General features: G+C 36.3%; 1 protein-coding gene across 2 annotated transcripts in view; it reads right to left on the reverse strand.

The window, feature by feature from the left end:
* UBE2Q2 (ubiquitin conjugating enzyme E2 Q2) overlaps window positions 1–21,786 on the reverse strand; it is a gene marked incomplete at its 5' end in the record, with an annotated part of 68,298 nt that overhangs the window by 31,027 nt on the left and 15,485 nt on the right. The window contains 6 exons of one of the 2 annotated variants that reach the window (XM_079698848.1): window positions 5,888–5,978; window positions 6,731–6,791; window positions 8,144–8,228; window positions 11,014–11,154; window positions 14,017–14,073; window positions 21,092–21,196. In XM_079698848.1, the coding sequence (XP_079554974.1) occupies window positions 5,888–5,978; window positions 6,731–6,791; window positions 8,144–8,228; window positions 11,014–11,154; window positions 14,017–14,073; window positions 21,092–21,196 (540 nt within the window). The remainder of the gene's footprint in view (window positions 1–5,887; window positions 5,979–6,730; window positions 6,792–8,143; window positions 8,229–11,013; window positions 11,155–14,016; window positions 14,074–21,091; window positions 21,197–21,786) is intronic. The other variant, XM_079698849.1, reaches the window with a different exon arrangement.

Raw genomic sequence — 21,786 nt, forward strand, 5'->3', positions numbered from 1 at the left:
CATGCCGCAGAGCGGTTAGGCCCGTGAGCCATGGCTGCTGAGGCTGCGCGTCCAGAGCCTGTGCTCTGCAATGGGAGAGGCCACAACAGTGAGAGGCCTGTGTACCAAAAAAAAATATATATATATATAGCAGAGGGAGGAACACTTCCAAACTCATTCTATGAGGCCACTATCACCCTGATACCAGACCAAGACAAAGATGCCACAAAAAAGAAAGCTACAGGCCAATATCCTGATGAACACAGATGCAAAAACCCTCAACAAAATACTAGCAAACAGGGCTTCCCTGGTGGCGCAGTGGTTGAGAATCTGCCTGCTAATGCAGGAGACACGGGTTTGAGCCCTGGTCTGGGAAGATCCCACATGCCACGGAGCAACTAGGCCCGTGAGCCACAACTACTGAGCCTGCGCATCTGGAGCCTGTGCTCCACAACAAGAGAGGCCGCGACAGTGAGAGGCCCCCGCTTGCCACAACTAGAGAAAGCCCTCGCACAGAAACGAAGACCCAACACAGCCAAAAATAAACACATAAATAAATAAATAAATAAAATTCACCTCTTAAAAGAAGAAAATTTAGGGCACTGAAAATTTTATTAAAAAAAATACTTTCCAAAAGTGAAGTCCAAATAAAGATATTTTCCTGTAAGCAGACCCACACTGAAGGAAACAAAAAAGGATATTCTTCAGGCAAGAGAAAGAAGATCCTAGATGGAAACCTGGAGAATAAAGACCATGAAAAGACCTAATATGTACAAAGATCCAAATGAATACTGATGAATTATGTAACAATAAAGTATAAGGTTTTAGATAAATATAGAATTAAAATGTATGACAACAACAGCACGTCTTTGGCCGGGTGTACATGTTCTAAGGTCTTTGCCTTGACAAGGAAAAGGAAAAACACAAATTAACAAATTTATATTATACTTTGACAAGCTAAGGATATGTATTATAATTGTAAGGTAGTAAATTAGAGTAAAGGATGATGAGCACCAAGCTAACAGAGGTGGGAAACTGAAGAAAAAAAAACAAAAAAAAAATCCAAAAGAATGTGGGAAAAAAAAGCATGGAGCAAGGACAAGTAAATGAGACAGATTTAAACCCAAATAGCAATACCAACATTAATTGCAAATAGATAATTGCTACAATTAATCTGACAACGATCATCAGACCTGATAAAAATATACAAAGGCAAGATGAGAGAATAGAACCTCAGCTAACTCTCTGGCTGCACAATTCTCTGTTTCAAATTTTCAGTCCTGGAAACTGAGGTTTCCAAAAGAATAAAACTTTTTCTCTCAATGAACTGAAGTAAAGATGGTAGCTGAAGTGGCCAAGAGTGTTAGAGGTCAGTCTCTAGTGGCCAGGAGGCCAAGAAGGCTAACCCCTCACTTTCCTACAACAGTGGAGCAGAGTAACAGCATACTGCCTCCATGAAGATATGTCAGGAAGTCTAAGAGAAATCACTTCTGATTTCTGTGTTCAAATAAATGAGAATTAGGAAACTAACGCCTCTTAAAAAATCAATTTGCAGGTAAAAGAGCTAAACAAACATTTGTTTCATCCAGTTATTTCTAAGGAACACAAAACTGCAGTTTTAACTAGAAAAATAAGCAGCATAATTCCAGCACTTTACTACCCATCCTCAAGTAAGATTCTGAGGAACATGTAAACTATGTAAATTCAATCCTAATAGGAGAGGGAGATAAAAAGCACACTTTTGACGGCTAAAACAGATAATCTTAGCTATCTACTGCAAGGCAGAAAAAGAAGAAATCTACCTACACAAGAAACCAGCTTAATGACAATTATTATAATGTATTTCCAAATAAGTAGCTTACCTTTTATCTACAATTTAACAGATAAAGAAAGGCATAGATGCAAAGCTTGGTAAAGTACAACTTCATTTAATTTCCTATATTTCAGATCTTTAAATATGTGATCCCAAATGAGTGACTACAAAACCTTGTTTTTATATATATAAATTTATTTATTTTATTTATTTTTGGCTACATTGGGTCTTCGTTGCTGCATGTGGGCTTTCCCTAGTTGCAGCGAGCGGGGGCTACTCTTGGTTGCAGTGCGCGGGCTTCTCATTGCGTTGGCTTCTCTTGTTGCGTAGCACAGGCTCTAGGCGCACGGGCTTCAGTAGTTGTGGCTCACGGGCTCTAGAGCACAGGCTCAGTAGTTATGGCGCACGAGCTTTGTTGCTCCACGGCATGTGGGATCTTCCCAGACCAGGGCTCGAACCCGTGTCCCCTGCATTGGCAGGCGGATTCTTAACCACTGCGCCACCAGGGAAGCCCCAAAACCTCTTTTAATTGATTATGTGACAGTGAGAACTCCCTTCATTTTAAGTAATACTTCAGATTAACTATTCTACATCAAAACACAGAGATTCTATTCCATAAACTCTGTACCTTGGAACTCAGTAATCAAGATTTTACAGAAATAAAAAGGCGTGGGGTCGTTGGGGGGTTGTTTACAGGCATTGGTGGGTGGGGTGGAGGAAGGTTTCTGTTTAAATAGATATTCAAGAGGGAATTCCCTGGTGGTCCAGTGGTTAGGACTCCACGCTTTCACTGCCAAGGGTCCAGGTTCAGTCCCTGGTTAGGGAACTAAGATCCCACAAGCCGTGTGGTGTGGCCAAAAAAAAAGAAAAAAGATACGCGAGCTATTGTGGTATACTAACTCAGAAACTAAGAACCTCAGGTTTTACAAGGATGTCATAAAGTTATCCGATTTCCAAATCAACATCTTGGGCTTCCAAGCTATTCTCAGCCATGAGGAACATTCTATTTTTAAAAGACTAGAGCCGGGCTTCCCTGGTGGCGCAGTGGTTGAGAGTCCACCTGCCGATGCAGGGGACACGGGTTCGTGCCCCGGTCCGGGAAGGTCCCACATGCCGGGGAGCGGCTGGGCCCGTGAGCCATGGCCGCTGAGCCTGCGCATCCGGAGCCTGTGCTCCACAACGGGAGAGGCCACAACAGTGAGAGGCCCGCATAACGCAAAAAAAAAAAAAAAGACTAGAGCCATCATCGGATGGCTCTAAATAGTTATAAATCACCTTATATTGAGTGGAAAATTGTCTCTTTACAGTTTGACTTACTAATTCTATTGTCATGCCTTGTGTTCATCAAAAACTAATCAAACTAATATTTATACATACACAGCTCTTCAAATAGTTGAAGACAAGCTATCAGGAACCCCCATGTTCTCCTCTCCAAATCTATAATTTCACCTGCTATCTTAGGACATGGTATGGAATCTTTCTAATCCTTGCTACTATTCTCTAAATAAACCCAGATTTGTCTAAATAAGCCCTTCTTAAAGTACTACCTCAAAATTCACCTCAGTAGTTCAGATGTGGCCTGAAAAGCCAGACCACCACTTCCTTACCAAGTTGCTGACAAATCTAATAGGTCCCATTCCCTCCTACCCCTTTCCCCTTCCCCATCCTTGTGTCATGTTACATCTCAAGTTTCATTTTCTTACTCTTCATGACCCTCAAGTTGTCATCATGGCCATCTAAGGCCCTAAATACTGTTCATGCTCCTTCTGTGACTCCTTCTTTCTGAGTCATACCTGCTAATCCTCCAAAGTCTATGAATCCCGATACTAATAACTTGGCAACTGAGTTTAAGGTCCTCTTAGTAAGGTCAGTTAGCTCAAGGCAATCACATTCTTCCCAGGCCTCTTAAGAAATACTTCAACCCTAGCAAAGGCCCTTCTTTCTGGTATCAGGAACCATGGTTCAGAAACACAAATCCAACAGAATTTCAGCCATTTACCTCCCAGATCATCCCCTCCCTGAAGTTCTACCTAGAGCAGGAAAATATAATGAAAACACTATCTGCAGTCACAAGACCTTCAGTTTCCTGGTCAAGATTTCAGATTCTCTTAAAAGATATCTCTGAAAGAGGAAGTGAGAGGGCAGGGGCCCGCATCAGTCTTCAAAGATATTGACAAGGTTCTATTTCTTAAGCTTGGTGTTGGGCCTATGGGAATATGATTTAATATGATTGCTTAGATTTCAGGTTAAAAATATTTTGCATGTATTTTTTAAAAAGATACATTCCTAGGGTATTTTTTTCACCATATGAATCAGTAAAAATACAGTCATTAGCAATTTCAGTAAATATATTCCAGATTCACTCTCTAGGAAGACAACCCAGTTGAGAGCCACAATAATTTCTACAATAACAAAGCTGTGGGAAAACAATGACATTTGACATTTGGGCTATTTGAAGAAAGTTCAATCATAAATGAGGATATAAGCCCAAACAAGAATATACACACAAAAAAAGCTACGTAAGTAGCTTTCAGAAAATTACCCTTTTTGCAAGTATAAAATAATCCTTTCATGTCTTTTGTTTTCTTCCTTCAAAACATCTCATATCCATCTACTCTCACCTATTCCTACCACTACCTACCTTCATTGCTCTTTGCCCAGATTAAAATCAAAGTCCCCAACTAGTCTCCCAGAAATCTACTCTATCCTATCTAAACTCTACTCTGATGCTGAAGGCATACTAATTCTTTTTTAAAAATAAAATAAAAAGCCTAACAGATCAATCATGCCCCTGCCTAAAAACCTCTGTTGGCTTTTTACTGCATTAAGGTAAGCTCCCAGACTCTTCATCATGATCTCCAAAGCCCTATAGTTTTCCTCACAGATTTCTCCCCAGAAAGACTACAGGCTCTTGAAGAACAGGGATTATTTAGATGCCCATGTCCTCAAGCCTTCTATAGCACCTAATGCATTGAAGTCCACCTAACTGAAACGGGGGCAAAAAAAAAAGTTTATCTGCAAGACAACTGTTACACAATTTTTTCTCAATTTCAAAGAACAGGTCAAAAAGAAGCTCCAAATAATTAAAATATAACCCCTTAGAAACACTTCCTAGTTTTTTTAAACAAAGATTTAAAACCACTACATTTTACCTAGATTCCATTGCTTTAACCTTTATTTTTTAGCATCTTTTAAAAACACTTAAATATAACACATAAATTTAGAAAAGTGCATAAAATATAAAGGTACACCATTACAAACTAGCATGAAATAGTATCCATGCAACTACCACGCTGGTCAAGAAACAGACCATAGTCAATAAACAAGAAGCCCCCAGGTGTCCCTTTCAGCTCACAACTCCTTCCCCGCTTAGCTAGATGCACTTGCTATCCTAAACTGTACAGTAATCACATCTTCGTTTTTCTTGATAGTTTTATTGCCCAAGTATGAATCCATAGATATTTCTCATTTTTGTTCCACTAAGAGCCTTTTCAGAATAATTTTTTCCTAACTCCTCCCCGACAAAATTTTTAACACCACAGACATACTGTGTATCTATTTATGTACTGTGGCCCTTTGAAGGGCTAAAGACTATTGTAATATCTAAGACTTCTTCACTCCAAGGACTAATTTTCACCCCATTCGGGGGAAGACTGCCTCCGATGAGAAGGCATGCTTAAATAATATAATTCAGTTTTACCTATTTTTGAGCTGTACTAATGAAATTGTACAAAACATGTTTTGGGAATATGGTTTCTTTTGCTCAATTCTGTGTTTAAGATTCATCTATCTTGTTGCGCATAGCTCTATTCCGTTTTATGAATACCACAGTGCTCCATTCTATTGGAACAGACACTTGGGTTATTTTTATTTGAGGCTATTATAAACAATGCTGCTTTGAACATTCTTGTGTTTGTCTCCTGGTGCATCTAAGTACTCATTTCTTGCAGGTTATACATCTAGGAGGAGAATTCCTGGACCACAGGATATGAGTATCTTCTACTTAGCTAAGTTATACCAAATGGTTTTCCAAAGCAATTGTACAAATAGACGTTGCCATTAGAAGCATATGGAGTCCCCTTACAATTTTCTTACCTTAAAAGAGAAGTTAAGCAAGATATATTCTATGCCTTCTTTTTCTTTTAAGATCTGAAGATCACTGTGCAAAGGACTATCAGGATCAACCCTAAGAATTACAAAACAAAAAACAGTTCAAACAAAAAATTAAATTTTTTTTCTCACTAAACTCAAAAATGAACCATTCCAAGAGCTAAAACAGAGCCCCTAGGGTAAATTCCAAACAGAGAAGGTCTAAAGCTGCTCTATGGTTCCTGGAAAAACAAATTAACTATAGCCTCCAACTCCTTGGGATTAAATGTGCAAAAAGAGATCACAGTATTCTACATCTACTCTCCTAAGGGCATGCAAAGTTAACAGTTATTCTAAAGGAAAGGGTCATATGTACATAATCTTCTCAAGAAAGTTTGCTTCTCTCAAACTGTATTATCAGACAAGGTGTTCAAGGAGCGAAATTTACCATGGACAAGACCAGAAAAAGTGAAATCACTAACAAAATCTAAATTTGTCTACAACTGTTCTATATATTCAGGCCCTACTCAAATTTCTTATTTCAAATATAAACTGGTTGTCACAGTCAATCTCATCAAGTTATTTATATACTTTTGTTTGTATAGTTCCTAATTGTCTCACTAACTCCATGAAACACTTTTTCCCACAGCTGGCCCTTCTTTTTCTCCTCCTTCTTTCTCACTTTACTTATTAAGCCCAAGAAACAGCTCATTTTAACAACCTAAGAACTATTTCTACACAAACAGTAAGTAAAAGCCACAGTAAATAGGTATCAAATTAAGGGGGAAAAAGTCTCCACTGTAATAGTCTACCATTAAAAAGAGTGGGTTAGCATAAAAAAGCACTTACTTCTGCAGTTTAACATGCCAGTCATATAAACTGTCATTTATGAGTTCCACTGAATAAATCCCTGTAAAGGTATAGGGCATGTTAGTTACTCTTCATTTGATCTTAAAACTATTGCTCTGGTGTAAATGTATACACTAAATAGCCAACAAAAGCTACAAATTTTGCCATTAAAACATGGAACAACTAAGCTGTATTATAAATATTTTGGTGCTGGAGCTAAGTATCTTATACCGTTAACAGATGGACAACTAAAGCCATCAATGAAGAGGATTTTTGGGGTTGAAAAACTGTTTACCATTAATTGTAAGAGGAAAAAAAAGCTTATGCAAAATCGTATGTACTTAAGACTTTTCTCCTATGCATATATGCAAACAGTTCTATTAAAATGGAATCCCTCTACATATAGTTTTATAATCTTTCTTCAACTTTTTGGGACATCTTTCCATTAGTATATAAAAATTTATTGTCAATCTTTTTAATAACTGTAGTAGTTTATTTTATGGATAAGCCATAACTTAATTCCACCATATAGCTGGTTATTAATTTAATTTTTTGCTACTACAAATAATGCAGTAACAAACAAGTGACAACTGAACATTTTAAGGTAAACCAGTATTCAAATATTTAACTTTATTATGTTTCTACACACAAACTTTTAGATTTCTTATAAGAGGAACTGTTAGGGCAATAAAACTTCTAATAACCTCAGAAACAAATCTGACTTATCTTGGACTCTATAAAGTAGGGGGGGTTTTTGCTTGTTTGTTTTTAAGTAAGCTCTAATGATTTAGACTTGATCACTCTGAAAAATTCTGAATGGATCATAATGCTACCTTTTCAAACAAACTAAAGTTTGGCTCTTTCTCTTATTCAATACTGTTAGACTCTCTGCAATAATTTGAGGGAATTTTATTTCAATTAGAGAGGTTCCACAATATTTAAGCCTTATTGGGTAAGAAAGAACTCTTAAGTCAAACTATAAATTTTTAAAAGTAATACCATTAACTACAATAAGAGTTGATTATGTTGTTTTCAAAAAAAGGAAAAAAAACATAAAAATCAACTTGACAACAGTTCTCTGTTCATACAATAAAACATACTCATCTTATTTGTTTTCCAAAGCATATATTTCTTGTACCTCTCCCAGAAGGTAAAAATCATGAGTTAATCCCCATCAGCAAGAAGACAAAAAATTATGTGTCCATAAAAACATTTTTAAAAATCCAAACAAGTGAACTCATCCTATTTTACCCCCCACGTCTTTTGGTAAGTTGATTAAATTTGTGTTTCACATTCCTAAAATAAAGTTAATAAACATTTCTGTTTATGTCCAGTTATACTATAAGAAATGAAGTTACTACCTGAAAATTTAAAAGGGAATAAGGACAACAGCAGAGATCCAGAGGTCCTTACCTGTTTTATAACTCTGTGATCTGTATATGTCCCTGAGCTCTTTCATAAGTCTATCTGAAGCTTGTACAGACCCAGACACTGCACCCTGAAACATAAAATTTGCTGTTTACCAGGATCTACTGATTTAAATAACTAAAGATTTAAGGTATCTGAACCTGAAATAAACATTTACAATGATATCGTAAAAATGGATCACCACTCAACATTTTAAGAAGTCAAAAAAGTTAAGTTCAATTAAATCAATGATCATGAAGTTTCAGTAGGAATATAAATTTGGGGCAGGTCTGATTCATTTACTATTTGTCATCTGAAAAAAATAAACAAAAAACAGCTAACCTATGTTCAGATCACCATGGCCACTCCAATAGCCTAGAACTAGTAAGGGTCTATTTCAAATTCCATCAATTAAAAAAAAAAATTTATTAATTTTTTTCTTTTTTACAATTTTATTTGGGGTGGGCAGTTTTAGGTTCACAGCAAAATCGAGAGGAAGGTACAGAGATCCCCCATATAGCTGCCCCTCACAGTGCATAGTCTCCCTCATTATCAGCATCCTTCGGAGGTACATTTCTTACAACTGATCAACCTATTTGGACACATCATTACACCTGAAGTCCATAATTTACCTTAAGGTACCTTTACCTTTTGGTGCTGTACATTCTATGGACCTGGATAATGACAAGTATCTGCCCATTATAGTAACATATAAAGTATTTTCATTGACCTAAAAGTCCTCCATGCTCTGCCTATTCATCCCACCCCCCACCCCGAAACCCCTGGCAACCACAGATCTTTTTACTGTCTCCATAGTTTTGCCTTTTTCAGAATGTCACATAGTTGAAAACATAGTCTGCAGCCTTTTCAGATTGGCTTCTTTCACCTAGTAATATGAATTTAAGGTTCCTCCATGTCTATGTCCTGTCCTTGACAGCTCATTACTTTTTTTTTTTTTTTTTTTTAGCAGGGACTAATATTCCATTGCCTGGTGTACTATAGTTTATTTATCCATTTTCCCACTGCTTCCAAGTTTTGGCAATTATGAACAAACCTGCTAGAAACATCTACATGCAGGTTTTTGTGTGGACATAACTTTTCAATTCATTTGGGCAAATACCAAGGATCTCAATTGCTGGATTGTATGGTAAGAGTATGTTTAGTTTTGAAAGAATCTGTCAGACAGTCTTCTAAAGTGGCTGTGCCATTTTGCATTCCCATCAGCAATTAGAAAAGTTTCCTGTTGCTCCACATCCTCACCAGCATTTGGTGTTTTCAGTGTTCCAGATTTTGGGCATTCTAATAGATGTGTAGTAGCTCCATGCATTTTTGAAAATACTAGAAGACCCTCAATGTGATACATTAAATAAAGCAGTTCCCTTAATCAGACTATAAGAATCTTATACTAACAATCTAGTTTACATATTAAGAAATTGAGAAACAACATGTCCACATACATGCAACTGGTTTCAGTTCTTTTCAGTGTTCCAACTTCTCTGAAGATGAAAATGCACCAGTATCTTATCCTAAGACTGAATATGAATGGAACTATTTATCATAAGACAAAAACATTTAGAATGTCTTCTGAATTTAAAAAAACCTGACCTTGTAAAATTTTAAATGTTGCACCTTCAAAAGTTGCACTACACTTTGAGGTGGGGTACAAAATCAGGTTTACAAACGATATTACTTCCTGGCTGTGTGACTTTCGCTTAAGTTTGTCACATGATAGTGTTCAATAATTTGTAGTTGTTTTGACTACAACACACAAACTGGAAGCAATCACAAGATACAGAAAGTATAGTAAATATCTTTAACTTAGATACTACAAGCTTTTTTTTTTTTAAATAATCAAGATAAGGACTTGGCTAAATTTCTTTGCTTTCTAAAGAAAGATTTGTCAATTACATTAATATAGTAAATAGGACTGAAGAAGTGAGAGTAATCTACCTGATTACAACACTTGTCATCTCCTTGCATAACAATTCATTCCCTGTGTTTGAGAACCTATGCTCAGGACAAAAGAACTGGTTCTCAGATTTCATGGGTTTGATAAATAGCTCTAAAACAAAGGCAGTAAGCAAACAGTAAGTGTTGAGATGGATAGCTGGACTTTCGTTTGATATTTCCCTACTCTGGGCATTTTATATACATCGTTCTCATTTATTATTTACAGGAATCATCTAAATGGTACATAATGTCCACATTATAGAATTGAGGAAAATGAAGCCACACAGCTGTGTTTGTCACCATGCTGCTTCACATAAAAGATGTTAAGTCAAAAGAAAAAATTACTTTTGGTTCAGTCAGGGCAGGACAAACCAGATGGCAGCTTCATGAAGAAGAAAAAATTTGAATTATACTTTGTACGAGAGACTAAGTTTAAATTTACACGTCCCACAGGAGAAGGGTAAGGAGAGAAAACAGGATAAACAAGTTGGAAAGTGAATGATTTCAGATGAAGGGGGTAGAAAGTGGCTATCAATAGATGAGAAATGTTGTGTGTGGGGCGGGGGGAACTAGGGCAACAAAACATATGGCTGAATCTACAACCAAGGCAGGGATGGAGGGGGGTGGCTTTGATTGGTATCTTATTGAATTGCCCTGTATTTATATTATTCCTATACAGCTGACTCTTGAACAACACAGGTTTGAACTGCATGGATCCACTTATATGTAGATTTTTTCAATACGTACTACACAATCTGCAGTTAGTTGAATCCTTGGATGTGGAACCGTGGATACGGAAGGCTGGCTGTAAAGCTATATGTGGATTTTGGTGCAAGGTCAGCACCCCTAACCCCAGCATTGTTCAAGGGTCAACCGTAATTACTTAACCACAAAAGTCCAGGTTCTATATATTTACACATACTTACATTTAGATGGTCTTGCCTTTGAGACTTCCTAATTTTCTCTAATATTGCCAAATTTTCTTTTTCAATTCCTTCATCCTCTGACTTTTTCCCACTAATAGGCTCTTCTTCCTTCATCTCATAATGATCTAAGTCTTCTATATCCTAAAAAGAATTTAAAAATTTAGCTTATTCAAGTTTATGCCAAAAGCTAAATTATTCCTGACTCAGAGAACAAAGAGGAGAGAACACATGTATCCTATGAGGAGGGGAAAAAGCCTTCACATTCCATTCAAAAGGTTCTCCCCTTTTATATACTATACTTTAAAGCTAGAATCTGAGTAAAGCATATTTAATAGTTTTACAAAGCCATAACTACTACCAAATGAGCCATCTTAAATCGCTCTAAATCTCCTATTAAGGGGAACTTTTGAAACAGTTTAGCATGAGGTACCAAGAACCATAACTCAACTTCTAGAAATCTATTAGATTCAGTTTAGAAACTAGTCTAAAATGTGAACATAGATTTAGGCATAAAGATGCCTATTTCAACTTTATAACCACAAAAACAAAATCTTCATGTGCAAAATACCAGAACAGTTAACTTAATTCAGTGGAATACCGGAAGACCATTAAAATGCCAACACAGCATAATGGTTTCTTCTGTATCAATAATGAAATGAAAAACACAGAATACAAAAATGAATATATAGAATCTTAATTATGCCAAAATAAGCACAGAAAAAAACAGAATAGAAGGACACATACTGAAATACTAATGATTATCAATAGAGACATTTAGTGCTTTTCCTTTTCCAAGTTTTCTGTAGTGAGCACCTATTGATTTTTATAATTAGGAAAAAAGTCAGAAAAAGAATTTGAATATCACTAAGCCAACATCTTTAATCACTACATCAGTCTTCTCCCTCCCTTCCCTTAGCATCAGCTCTTACATATTTAAAAATTCTGCATAGATTTGTATAATAAATCCTAACTTTTTTCTATTATCTTACTTCTAACTTTACCTCAATCATCAAAATCTCTAAAGAAGTAGTTTATACTTTATCTCCACTTTATCAAGCAGACTAATTCACTGTGATTTCTAGACGAGGTTAATAATTTAGACCGCTTTCATCCAGACTCAATGGTCCTTTTCTTGGACTGCCATCTCTTCAACTCTTATTACATTCCTTTCTTATTCATACCTTGTCTATGACTTCATGCTTCATGGAGCTCCCTTCCCCTGGTTTGCACCTTTCAGCTACAATTTTCCGTCCTACACTTGTTTTCCTCAGAGTTCTCACAAATACCCTTGGCCTGTACCTCCTCTTCCTCCTCCTCCAACTTCAACCTCAGTCATGTTCTAATCCACAAAATTTCTCCACTTGAGTATTAATCAACACAGAACAGAATTCATCATTATCATCTTTACAAAACAATATTCACTGTACACTATTCTCTGCTTAAGGCCTTATCAACAATCACACCAAATCTAAACATATTTGTCTCTAATTCAAGACTTAGCCATCTGCCTTTTCTAGCCAAACTTGCCTTCCAAGACTCCAATACAGCAATCTCCTTCTCCCAAAAGGACAGCCTCCAATGCACCCAAACACACCATGCCTGTTCTGGGCCTTTTTACCGCATTATTTTAGTTGCCTAGAATATCTTTTCACCGGTCCTAATTTGATATCTCCAAAGTCCATCCTACCTTTCTAGATTTCCCTAAATGCTGCTGTCCTTTCTTCATATTATCTTGTGAGGGGAAAAACGAAAGGTACATAAACTCTTTGAGTACAATGTCCACTTTATTGTACATCAGACCCATAGTAAAGGTTTAATTTTTTTTTTAACTTATTTTATTTTTTATTTATTTTTGGCTGCGTTGGGTCTTTGTTGCTGTGCACGGGCTTTCTCCAGTTGCGGCAAGTGGGGCTACTCTACGTTGAGGTGCACAGGCTTCTCATTGTAGTGGCTTCTCTTGTTGTGGAGCATGGGCTCTAGGTGTGCGGGCTTCAGTAGTTGTGGCACGTGGGCTCAGTAGTTGTGGCTCACGGGCTCTAGAGCGCAGGTTCAGTATGTGTGGCGCACGGGCTTAGTTGCTCTGCGGCATGTGAGATCTTCCCAGACCAGGGCTCGAACCCATGTCCCCGTGCATTGGAGGGCAGATTCCTAACCACTGTGCCACCAGGGAAGTCCCAGTTTAATGTTTTCTTGCAGTTTATTCCTAAGTTAAACTGCATGAAAACATTAAAAAAAAACTATCCCCCAAAAAATCATTCTAACTGGACAATGTTAAGAACTATTTTACTTCCAGACTCACAAAACAAACCAACAACTACTTTAGTTCTAAGGCATTCTAAGAAGTGTATTTTAGATTTAAGGTAATAACCTAAATTAATTCTAAGGTCCAAACAGAAAAATGTTTTAAAACCAAGACTGTGGAACTCAAATCCCTTTTATCAGGTCAATGTAGAGACACAGATCTTCATTATGAAGTTTGAATTAAAACGCAAAGATTCAGAGCCTGAAAACCTCTAAAATTTTATCAGTGGCTGGCAACTAAACTGACTTCAGCTCAGTGTCTTTGGAATTTCCTCTTTGATATTCTTAGATGATTTTTCAACATGAGATAGTATTCATTACTTCTAGTGAATAGTCGCTGAAATGTGGTCAAATTCTCCTTTTATTCAAACACAAAATTTCTGAAACTTCGTAGTTCCTATTCTTAAACCAAATCAGGTTAAGTACTGATTACTATTAAATGTAAATATAATTTTAGTGCTAAATGTTAAGAGCTCTTACTTTCCATGAAATCAAATCCAAGGACATCAGATAAGAAATTTGCTAAAAAGCATACCATGAATTAGAGGTAAAGCCAGATTTTAGAAATTGTATTAAATTCCAAATTCAATGTGCTCCTCATTGTTCCATATTAACAATGGTTTATAAAGGAGATTAGAAAATTAATAAAATGTTCAAAAGTGAAGATAGTTATGAAATGTTATTCTTATATAAAATACCTACTTCAGCCATCTCTTCCTCTTCCTCCTCTTCTGAAGTCACTTCTTCTGCTGTCCCATTCTGCAAAGAGAAAAGAGTTTGCCAGGACTACACAGAACAAGTAAGCACACAATGAGTACATCAGAAGATTTTAGGGACAAAGTATCAATCATCTGTCACTGCAGTTCCACTAAGAGCTTATTAAAGTTGAAACATTTACTTTTAAATTCAGCTTTGATTTGACAAATAATATTTATCAGCTTTTTAAGAAGAAACAATTTTGACAAATTCAACTTAATAGATGCCTTAGAAATTAAGGCAATTAGTCAAATATAAAGCAAAACAGAAAAAAATTTTAAACATATTCTAATTTAAAGTCAGAAAACATTTTATACATATAGCTATGTGTATAAGGCTAATGGCGTCTTTTGCTTAAGATACCCCAGATGATGGGTTTCTTAAAATATCTACCTTTTTAGCTTTGAAAAGCCTGAATCTGTCCATAAATTCTACTGGCTTACATTTTAAAAGGTCAAATGTGTTACACAGACATAGACACTGCACAAAACCAGAAGTTATAAAGTGATCACCATTTCATTAAGGAGCTATTTTTCTTTTTTTTTTTTTTTTTAACAACATGTCATTTACCACAATATTTCTGTATAAGACACAATTTAACACTCATTCACAACGAATCTGACGAGGTTTTAAGAAGGGCCTTCATACCTAGTTTTGTCAGAGTTCATAAAGACAAGCTTCCTGGACCAGAGCACAGTTCTCTAGGACACAATATATAAAAATGTAGTAGGATTTTTTCCCCTAGAAATTCTTGCTGTATTTGTTCCAACTACAGCTGGTAAGGATCACACTCATATAGGACGCCAACCTTACTGGCCTTTTAGTGTGTCAGAACCAGAAAGAAAAGACAATTTTTTTAATGTAACTCAATGCAGCAGCAAAATTTCTTAACAGATTTATCTCTCCCTTTTACTCAGGAGTTGGAAAAGTCCACCTGCCAGCACCTCCCCATTCACGTGCCACAGGCAGAGCACAGGTGTGCAAAACCAGAAAGGGGAGGCCATAGCAGAGAAGACTGACAATTGCTGAGGACACTCATAACAACTGATACTGATCAATGGTATACCTCATCTATAAATGAGTAGATAACCAAGCATCACCAGATATTTGAAGAAAACTAGCAATCTGAAAGAAAGGCACCAAGTTGAACAAGCAGAAAAAGTGACCTGAAGCATTATTAATGAAGGCAATAAAACAGAATTTTAAAATCTAATAATTGGAATTTTTAGCAGTAATTGAAAAGATACTGCATCCACAAAACCTAACAAGATTACTATGTAAAGAACAAGAAAGTTCTGGAAAATCAAAAAGATCTCCCCTCAAAGAAAAAAAAAACTCAGAGGGGCCAGAGAGAACAATGGACCTAAATGAACAAAATACTTATGACTAAAGAAGACAACCAAACTGTGACATTCCCCTAAAATGTGGAGAAAAAGGAGGTGGGGGACGGGGAGAAGGTGATTAAAATAAGAGAAGAGTTAGGGAAATGGAAATAGGAATACAGAGATCAAATATTCATCCAGCATTCATTCAGAAGATGAGGGAAAGAAAGAGACAAATGTTGCCAACCTAAAGAAGGACTTCATAATAGCAAGTGGCTCTGAATGCCCCAAAGGAATGTTGGAAATTAAAACCCCATACTTCACAGTTAAAGAAAAAAACCATGCCGACTTCCAGGAAGAAAAAATATAAAGAACTAAGAAGCAGACAGGCATCAGACTTTTCATCTGTAACAACAAAAGAAAAAAGTGTAAAGAACTTGGAAGAGACTCAATTATGAACTTAGAATTTGATATCTAGTTCCATCAGGATGGGAGCCATACCTGTGTTTGTTCGGCACTGGATCCTCAACATTTAGAGTACGTAGAGTACTTTACACAGAGTCAAATAAATACTTGTTAAATGAATAATAAAAACAGACACAGTATTCAAGGAACACTCTTCATACACATCCCCACAAATCCTTTCTAGAAAAAATGACATCATTCAGGGATATATTTCAGAAAGGGGCAACCATGGAATACAAGAAACAGCAATAAGCGAAGACAACAGCAACATCAATGGTTAAGTCTAAGCAATTGCTGCTAATGCAGCTGAAAGTTACAGGCCATATTCTCTGACCACAGTGAAAAACGAAAAACCCCAAAGCCGTCTGAGAATCTTTAAAAATTTTTTTTTTCTAAATAATTTTTGAATTTAAGAAGAAATGGACCCTCATGCCCCAGTAATCCACTCTTAAATACATGCCCAGAGACATACTTGCACGGGTGTACCATGTACTACAGACAAGAATGATCATGGTAGCACTGTTCCTAATAGCAAACTGGAATCAACCCAAATGTCAGTAAACAGTCAAATGGATAAGTAAGTTATGGTACATTCAAACAATGGAATAAATACAGCAATGGAAAAGAACTACAGCTACACACAATATAAATGAATATACTCACAATGGTGAGCAAAGACAAACATGAAAGACTACATAGTATAACTTAACATGAAGCTCAAAAAACAGGCAACACTAAACCATATTGTTCAGGGTTGCATATATGAGTGATAAGACTAGAGAATAGTAAGGAGAGGATTAGCATACAAGGGAATGATAATCTGAAAGGAGCCTGCAGAAGATTCTGCAGTGCTAGAAATGTTCTATTTCTTTACCTGGGTAGTGGCTAGGTGGTATAGTTGTCAGGTATTCACCATAACTTTTATACTAAACTTATGTCTATATGCTTTCAATACATATTATTTCAAACTTTTTCTTGTAAAATATAAGAGTGATACGAACAAGAGATGGAATCAAACTACTTAGGAAACACAAACTATTTAGAAAATAAGTATACTAAATTTTAAAACCTGTGCAATAAAGTCAAACAGCACTCGGAAGAAAACAAACACCCTTACATGTTTGATAAAAAAGCAGTTTAAATCATATTGATCCAGTAAACTAAAAAAGAAAAAGGAGACATTATTAAGACTGGAGTGAAAAATAAAAACATTCAATTTAACAAATAAAACTAAGGGCCAGTTCTTTCAATAGACCATTATAATAAAACAGACAAGCCTCTGACAAGTAATCAAGAAAACTTCAGGATTATAACCACAGATGAAGATGATGCAAAAAGTGAATACTCTGCACATCTTTCCAACAGCTTCAAATGTATAGATGAAGTTACCAATTTTTTAGAGCCTAAAATTACTAAAACTGACAGAAGAAATGGAAAATCTAAATAGACTAATACACAGAAGAGAAAAATGGATCAGGTTCAGATCTTTGTTTAAATCAGGCTTTCTCAACCTTGTAACTATTGATATTTTGGGCCAAATAATTCTTTGTTGTGGGGAACTGTCCTGACATTGCAGGATGTTTAGTAACATCCTGTCTACCCACAAAAAGCCAACAGCACACTCCTCCAACCCGGCCAGCTGTGACAATCCAAAATATCGCCAGATATTTCCAAATGTCCCATGGCAGGCAAAACTGCCCCCAGTTGAAAATTAAAACTGTTCTAGATCTTAGGAAAAAAACACAAAGCTTCCCAAGTCATGAGACTGCTTATACCCTGATACCAAAATGAAACAAGAAGAGCTTAAAAGGAAACAGACTATATTACAATCTCACTTAAAGTAGAAAATCCAAAAGCTTAAAAGGAAACAGACTATATTACAATCTCATTTAAAGTAGAAAAATCCAAAAATAAAGTATCATATCTATTGTGTTCCACCCCCAAATACCAACCTATGTAGGTGCCGAACGTTTATTATGGGAATGCAAGGATGACTCAAAATTAGGAAATTTCTTCATGTAATTCACAAGTTATATCTTGTGAATGGAATTATATGCAGTCGTGAAAAACAAGGTAGAGCTATATGTACTGTGTCCACGATATATTAAGTTAAAAACCTAAGTTGCAGATATTCTAAAGAAGCAGATTGAACATAAAATATATTCTTCTCCCATCTCTTTCCTGAGGCTCCACTAGAATTATAATGAAGACATACGATGAAGAATAAACACTGTACAAACACACAATGGTAACAAAAAATAAAAGGGGGCTACCAGAAAAAAGAATTCTCTCATGCTAGAAGATGACAGTGAATGGAAGAATGGTAATTAATGGAGCAAACAAGTAAAGCCATAGGATAGGGGATAATCAGGAGGCTAATTTGTCCCACAGCACCCTGGAGAGGCTCTAGACTCAGACACCAGGTACATTCGACAGCAGGAGTGATGGATAGGATTGAAAACGTAGATTAACTGAAAGCCTATATATAGAACAAACTGTCCAGCCACCAAAACACACTGCTCTGCTTAAGCAAAACTCAGGCATACATATCTACCTCAAGCAAGAGATTATTAGGTTTCATGTCCAGAGAAACCAAATAGTTCCAGCCATCATTTATGATTATGCCAGGAAATAGGGGGTGGGGGATAGGGGGTTGAAGTCAGCTTAAATTCCTCCTAAAAACGATCAGTTGACAAGTCTTGGCAACAAAGAACTCCCAATCAGCCTTACAGTACACCTCTCTCAAATATGAATGAAGAAAAAGAAGGAAAAAACATGAATAAGCAACAGAGAATAAACAGATATATGAGGAAAGTCTTCAGAAAGAAAAAAAAGACCAAGATAAACTAAAAAAAAATTATTAAAGACTTATTAAACTTATTAAAGAAAAATAGAGATGCTTGAGGGAGAGTATCAAAGTAACTCCTTAAAGACACTCGTGAATATATTACATTGATAAAAACAAAAACAGAATGCTACGAATAAGGAATAATCAGAGAACAAGAACTTATGGTTCATCTTTGGAGAGGACCCACAATGAATGACATCTCCCAGCATTCATCCCTTATATGGACCCCTCCCACCATATGGGCTGGCCCTGTGACTTGCTTAACCAATAAACATGGTAGAAATGACACTGGGCCAGTTCCAGATCTAAACCTTAAGAAAGCCTGGCAGCTTCCACTTTTGTGCTCTTAGAAGCCAAAAATAAAAATTCTGACTACCTTCCTAAAGAAAGAGAAGCCACATGAAAAGACCCTGGAATGAGGAGATGTCATGTGGACAGAAGGGCCATGTGAAGAAACAGCAAGGCACCAGACATGTGAATGAAGAAGCCATGCTGGACATTTCAGTGCAGTCACATGTCCAAATAACTACCAGTCCCAGCCACTATCTGACTGCACAGTGAAGTCAGCAGAAAAACTGTCCAGCTAAGCCTAACCAACTCACACAGTCGTGCGAGACAGAATTGTTTTAAGCCAATAAGTTCTAGGGTAACTGGTTAAGCAGCAATAAATAACCAAAATAAAACTTAAAGTTATGACTGTTCAAATAACATTTCCAGAAGTTGAAAGATAAGAAAAATGTTCCAGAATTTGAAATTAAGACGAAGAGACAGAATACAGTGATAATAAGAGATACAAAGACTCAAGTGAGGAGGTCTAAAATCCTATAAGTAGGCATTCCAAAATGAACAAATAAAGAACAAATAAAGAATGGAAAGGAGAAAGTTACCACAGAAAAAAATACAAGAACATTTACCCAATAAGAAAGATTCAAGAATCCAAATTTGAGGAGGTCCATCCATACTGAGTACCCAACAAAAATGGAAAAACAAACAAACAAACCACAACTCAGTATACCACTGTGATATTTCAGAACAGCAGGGAAAGGACAAAGTCCTAAAAGCTTCCCGAAGTCGCACAGAGATGACTAAGACTCAGAATGGCATCAGGCTTCAACAATACCATTGACTAGAAGACAACAGCAGTTACCATTTATTCTCAGGGAAAATTATTCTCAACCTAGAATTATATATTCAATCACATTATCAGTCAAGTGAAGGCAGTTACCATTTATTGGGCATTTACTATGCATCAGGAACTGCTCTAAATGATTTACATGTACCAACTCATTTAATCTTTATAGCTCTCCCCAAATATAGGTATTACTACCATTTCCCCATTTTGCAAATGGGAAACTGACGTACATATTGCTAGGTAATTAGCCCAAGCTAATTAGGTAATTAAACCAAGATTCAAACCCATGGTGGTCTGGCTGTATATATATATATATATATATATATTTTTTAAGACGTTAGAACTCAGAAAATGTATTACCCCTTGACGTTTTTTTAAGATTTTACTTGCGTAAAATCATTTTACTCAGGCAAAATGAGAAAAGGTAAGCCAAGAAAGAAGACATGAAATCTGGAAACAATGGATCTCCAGCAGAGGAGACAAGAAAAATTTCAATATGACAGCTTAATAGCCAGCCCAGAAAACAACCTGCCAAGACTGGTACAGAAAAACCAAAGGCTCCAGAAGAGAGGGAGATCTAATAGAAAAGAGACAGAACATAACTTTTTTTAACTAAGAATTATTATAAGGAAGACATTGCAAAACAAAAAACTGTACAGAGGAAATATAAAACTCTACACTACAAAGTCCTAATGATAAGTGGTGATTATTCATATGACTAAATATAATGATGTTTTAGGAAGGGGAGGTGGGTGGGTAAGTGGGTGGTATAAGAGCTAAATCTTTATTATAGTACAAATCAATAAATTATGCCTAAATAGGTAAATCCAGAAATCCAGAGAGGTTAGAAGTGGTGGTGAGCTAGTGGGTACTTCTGCTGCTTGGAGGTGATAACATTTGAGTTAGGACTTAAGAAGCACAAATGGGTATAGAGAGATGGTATTCCAGGTGAAGGTAAGTGAATAAACAAAAGCAAACAACTGCAGAAGCAAGGAACAGTTACGGAAACCAGGAACATTAACAACAAAAAGGTGGTGGTTGAGAGGGGGCAACTGTTTGCCTGTCATAGTAAATATGAGCAGCTCCCAAGAATGAAAAGGTTATTTTTAGTACCTAAAACAAACAAAACAATTCAACAGGAAAACAAAAACTAAGTTCTAAATAAGTTGTATAATAATGAGAAATCATCCTAGTTTTACTTGTGCTTGAGACAATTTATTTTAGCTCTAGAACACTAGAGAATTTTTACTTTACCTGACCCGTGGGTAGTGGTTGATCTAGCATCTCAACATCCAGGTGCTTAGGAAGGTTATATAATCTGCAGAGTTCACATATCAACCACTTCAACTGCTGACGAAGCTACAAAACACATTTCAGTAAATAAGCATTATGTTAAAGAGCCCTTAGAGACATGAATAACACTATAACTACTGTAACAAATCCAGTAGTAAATGAGAAAAGTTTATTACTGCTCAATTACAGCCTACAGATAAAATAACAGTCTTTAAAAAATATTTTAGGGGCTGCTAGTGTAAGAAAGTTACTATGGCTTTAGTGCAATCCCTACAACTGATACCTAGCAGAATGACATCAACAAAATGGCAGAGGAAGGGGAGCTCCAGACATTGTCTAATTTTCAGTTGTTAACTTCTTTTCTTAGTAACTTACAAGAGTACATTAATACATTAATGAGGCTACAAAAAACAGAGGCAGTGTTGCTGCACATGGTTTATAAAATTATATATTTCACAGTCATTCATTTGAAAGTAGAGCCAAATGTGGTCTAGCAGACAGAGCCTTGGAATCCAGGTGACCTTGGATACAGTATCTAATGCCCTGAGTTTTGAGTCTCCCCATCTATAAAACAAGGAAATTAAAATCTTCTCATAAGGGTAAAAGTTAAATGAACTCTTTTGTGAAAACACTTGACATTTAGTAGGCTCTTAAGT

Source organism: Hyperoodon ampullatus (assembly GCF_949752795.1).
Source record: "Hyperoodon ampullatus genome assembly, chromosome: 3".
In the NCBI taxonomy this organism is placed as follows: Eukaryota; Metazoa; Chordata; class Mammalia; order Artiodactyla; family Ziphiidae; genus Hyperoodon; species Hyperoodon ampullatus.